Raw genomic sequence first — 4,681 nt, forward strand, 5'->3', positions numbered from 1 at the left:
ACTAAAAAATACACTTTCACCCTAAAAGAAAAATCTATATGACAGAATTTTAAAAAATAAATTTATGTAATAATATCTAAATACTGTACCTAAATCTTACTCAATAAATTTAAAAAATTATCATTATTTTAGAAACAAAAATCACCGTGGTTTCAACGCTACTGCTTTACTACTAGTGCTAGACTACAGAAGACCACACAGATTTTGCCTAAAAGCTTATTATTATTATTATTATTATTACAGTAGATTCCTCAGCAGACAACAAAACCCACCGAAATTTAAAGACAAACTCACAAACTACAACAACATAAAAAATCTCCAAAGCAACAGAGATAAGAAAAACAATCTCAGACGTACAAAGTAGAAGAAGAAGAAGAAGATGTCGTGGCAAACCTACGTCGATGATCATCTCATGTGCGAAATCGAAGGCAATCACCTCGCCGCCGCAGCCATCATCGGCCACGACGGCAGCGTTTGGGCCCAGAGCTCTACTTTCCCTCAGGTCCTCCTCTTTTTTTCTTTTTCTTTTTTCTCTTGATGTTTGTAGATTGTTTTATATGGTTTGATGGGCTTCATGCCTAATTCCCCGATCTGATCATTTTTTTTTTTTCAGTTATTAAAATTTTGGGTCTTTTATTATAATTATTTTTCAAAAAAGCTTTTTGGAATTATGTTCTTTTATTATTTGATCAAGAAGTCAAAACAGTGGTTATAAGCTAACGAGGAGGGCAATTGTTCCTTTATTTTTGTTAATGTTTGGTTAGTATGTCACCACCACCGGCCTTAGAGGCTTTGTACTTGGATTCTCTTTCTGTTTCTATTTGAATGAAATTGTGTTTGCTCTCAAAAAAAAGAATACATATATTGAGTTTCTCAAAAAAATCTGTTTTTGTAAAATTAGTTTGAGCATTTGTAGATAAATGGTTTGCAAGGGCTTGAGCCAATTAAGTCTTAGCTCAATTGTGTTGGATGCATGAGAAAGAAGGGCTCTTTCCTATGGCATTTTCTTTTGCTTGCCTTGTGGCGTCGTCTTTGGTGCTTAAATTCGGGGCTGCAAAAATGTGAATTGCTAAATTGCACAGGACAAAAGTTTTCCTCCAAACAGGTTGCAGGAATCTTCTTTTGGCTTATAACGTAACCATTCAAATGATTGTCCTTGTGTCATTTTTGTCACATCGCATGATCCGTTAAGTCATTTAAACGAGTCACATGACTGATAGTGTTAGATAGGTCATGTGACTAAAAGCACATATGGATGATATTTTAAATTTCCACATGGCCGGTTTGAAGGAAAATTTTATCCAATTGTAAAGTTTCGAAACCGACTAAAGTTACTAGTATTGATTGTAATTATTGGGATAGAAACTATTATTCTTTTTTTTGGTTTCATAGATTCTAAAGCATGTGTTATTACCCTGAACGCACATGTTTTCCTCATCACAATCACATCCTTTGATGCCTTGTATATTGGTGCTTCTTTTCTGATTTAACCATAAGTTTTTTTTTTCTTTTGTGTCCCTGTTGATTTATTAGTTCAAGCCTGAAGAAATAACTGGCATTATGAATGACTTTGCTGAACCTGGGTCACTTGCTCCAACTGGATTGTACCTTGGAGGCACAAAGTATATGGTGATTCAAGGCGAGCCGGGAGCTGTCATTCGAGGGAAGAAGGTGATGAGCTCAAAACTAATTTTAATTTGACTATCGTTTTGAAAAGTAGGTTTAAGGTGCTTATGCAGAGTAGTGAGCATATTTATTTGTTTAAGTTCAACTTGGAAGTATGAAGATCAAAATGCTGAAATGTTCCTTCCTTGAATTGGTCAAAGCCCCAAAGTTAGACCACTTACATATCTATTTGAATTTCTTTTAGTTCAACTTGGAAGTATGAATATCAAAATGCTGACAAGTTCCTCTCTTGTATTGGTCAAAGCCCCAGAGTTGGATCACTTAGCATATCATTACTGCTTCCTCAAGTAGTTGATGCATGGCTAAGTACATGCCTATGTCACCATTAAACATTTAATTTGCCTGCACCTTTATGTACTTGACTTCATCAGAAAGTATACTATCAGGAGAAAGAGGAGGGTGGAATAGAGGGCTTTCTTTGGAAGCTGGATACAGTTATTATTGAACTGTTTAGCTGCGGCCCTTTACGTTTTCTCCCTGATTTTTTATCATATTGTTGTATTCTTTTTTTGATGAGTATCATATTGTTACTGATAAAGAAATAAAATAAAATAAGTATCATATTGTTGTATTCTAAGACTTTCTCACCACAATTTCAGGGTCCTGGAGGTGTTACCGTTAAGAAGACTAGTCAGGCCTTGATCATTGGTATCTATGATGAACCAATGACTCCTGGTCAGTGTAACATGATTGTCGAAAGGCTTGGTGATTATCTCATCGATCAGGGTCTCTAATTATCTTGGTATGTCATGTTATTTTGTCAAATCTTCTTTACTTTTATACAAACAATCTAGCATTTACTGACATGTTAAAATGATTGGTTGTAGTGAAGCAATATTACAAAGTATTAAGAATCATGGGAAATATGCTTGGAACCAAAAGTTTGATGCTTGGGAAGTGATGAATATGGTTTGTCTTTGTAATCTTTTTTATGAGAAGTATTATGATGTTTTTCTAGTGAGTCATTTGGCAACATTGCCTTGGATTTGATTTAATGGATGTGGTATATTGATTGGCATAAATCTATAGACTCTTTAATTTTGCCTGGGTATATGCCTACCCGTTTTAGCATTTTTAGCTGTGTTTCGTGTGGCTTCTTTTCTTGTCAAAACCAACAATCTATATATCTATATATTACTAAAAGTTAAAGCTTAGCATTTAATGTTGTTACGCTCCTATTAAGCCACCACATCAGCAGCCATGTCATTACCCTTCTTTTTCCTAAACTTTTCCCATAATTTTAAAATACATTTTCTGAATATTTCTCATAATTTTAAAATACTATTAAAAAGAAATGATTTCCAACCCTATCTACACCATAAAGCCCAATCTTACGTTAATGTTGTTAATGTTGTCTTTAATGCTAACCCCTCTGTGTCTCCCCTCCTTCTACTTTTGCTCTTCTTGTCTTTTACGTTGTCAAAACTTCAGAATTTCACCTCTCTAACGCCAAACTCTCTCTCTCTCTTCCCTCCTTGGTCTCTTCATCTCCTTCGAATCACTTCTTCATACTTGTTCAATTGCCACTTTGCCAAAAAAATCAGAATCCTTACTTGGTACGCATTATCTCTTCCTTTTGTAATTAACATTTTGCTATTCTTTCAACTAATTGAGCATTAATTCAGATCTTCTTCAAATCTGTCTCTTGATTAATGGCGATTCTTCCTATTCCCAATCAAGAGGTTTTTCAAAACGTTCAATCGTTGCCTATTGGAAATAGAACACCCATTACTTTATTTTTCTATATATATCTGCAATCTCTCTTCCTCCATAGGTAAAGAGCCTATCAGCCTAACCTATACCAATGCAGAATCTAATCCTTCCCACTAATAAGCCCCCACAAAATTATCATATTTAAAGCCATGGATATTTTGTCGTGGGGTTCTTGGCAAACAAACATGCCAAAAAAAAAACAAAACCCAAAAACTTTTAGAATCAAAGCCCTTCAACCTCCAAACCAAAACGTTGTCAACGTTAAAGAAGTGCTTGAACAATCTGTAATTCAATTCTCATAGGTTCAGATCAAATATATATATATATATATATATATATATATTATGGCTACTTACAGCCATTGTTGAAACTTCAACCACCATGAGATGCTGTCAAACCATAAGATTGTCTCTGTCTCTCTCGCTCTCGCTGCATTTTCTTAGGATTATGTTTTTACTTAAATCAATTTTTAATGGGCAGACAAACCAATGTCTACCCCTCTTTAGTTTTTGTATTTTTTATTTTTTTTTAAATTTCATAAGTAATCAATGGGGTTGGGCATAATAAAAAATTATTGGGTAATCAAATGGGCTAGACATAATTTAAGATAATTTAAATAAAGACTTGCATAAAAAGTAGTAGAATATTAAACTCTAATAAAAAGTTTTAAGTATATTAATTTCATATATATATATATATATATATATATATCCATTGATTGAGATACTTAATATTTATTTATGTTTGCTTTTGATTTAATATTACTTATTTGTCTAATGAAAATTATGATATATAAAAAAATTTGAAATATAGATATTTATATTTATTTGAATTATTATAGTCAATTTTTATATTTTTACTAATTTAATCTATTTATTTTTAAAAATAATTATTAAATTAATTATGACGTCATCATGGTTCGACCTCAATCCGACTTTAAAAACCTTAAACCTCTCCCTTTTACAATTCTTTGAACGGTTTGGATTTCAAAATCATGTCTGTAAATGACAATGCCATAGATAATCTCTACCCACTTGGTGTCACAGATCCTATTTGGTCACTCAAGACATTGTCTTTGCTTGAATATATGTCATTAGTATAACAAATTGGAGAGCAAATTATGGAGAGAGATCACAACTTTTCTTTTCTTTGTTTATCATGAAAAAAGTATATTGGAAATGGTTTCTTTTTTCCAAATTTGATAGGCTATGGTTGGTCATGATTATTGAGAGTTGGAGTTGTTTAGTTGTTGACCATAAATGCATGAATGTTTTTAGGAAAT

The 4,681-nt window shown here is 32.8% G+C and overlaps 1 protein-coding gene across 2 annotated transcripts; it reads left to right on the plus strand.

Moving 5' to 3' along the window:
- The first annotated feature begins 230 nt into the window (after positions 1-230).
- Positions 231-2,755, plus strand: LOC115975616 (profilin-1). 2 transcript variants are annotated; one of them, XM_031096476.1, is made up of 4 exons: positions 231-502; positions 1,534-1,671; positions 2,286-2,428; positions 2,519-2,755. In XM_031096476.1, exons 1-3 carry the CDS (start codon positions 380-382, stop codon positions 2,418-2,420), a joined length of 396 nt encoding a protein of 131 aa, XP_030952336.1. In that variant the 5' UTR covers positions 231-379; the 3' UTR covers positions 2,421-2,428; positions 2,519-2,755. The 2 variants fall into 2 exon arrangements, with proteins under 2 accessions (XP_030952336.1, XP_030952335.1); XM_031096475.1 differs by having other exon boundaries at positions 232-502; positions 2,514-2,755.
- The last annotated feature ends 1,926 nt before the right edge of the window (positions 2,756-4,681 follow it).

This window comes from Quercus lobata, chromosome 2, assembly GCF_001633185.2.
Source record: "Quercus lobata isolate SW786 chromosome 2, ValleyOak3.0 Primary Assembly, whole genome shotgun sequence".
NCBI lineage: Eukaryota > Viridiplantae > Streptophyta > Magnoliopsida > Fagales > Fagaceae > Quercus > Quercus lobata.

Coding starts and splice junctions, on each gene's coding strand:
- LOC115975616 (XM_031096476.1), top strand. CDS start 380: ATGTCGTGGCAAACCTACGTCGATGATCATCTCATGTGCGAAATCGAA. Junction 503..1,533: donor AGAGCTCTACTTTCCCTCAG/GTCCTCCTCTTT, acceptor TTGATTTATTAG/TTCAAGCCTGAAGAAATAAC. Junction 1,672..2,285: donor CTGTCATTCGAGGGAAGAAG/GTGATGAGCTCA, acceptor CCACAATTTCAG/GGTCCTGGAGGTGTTACCGT.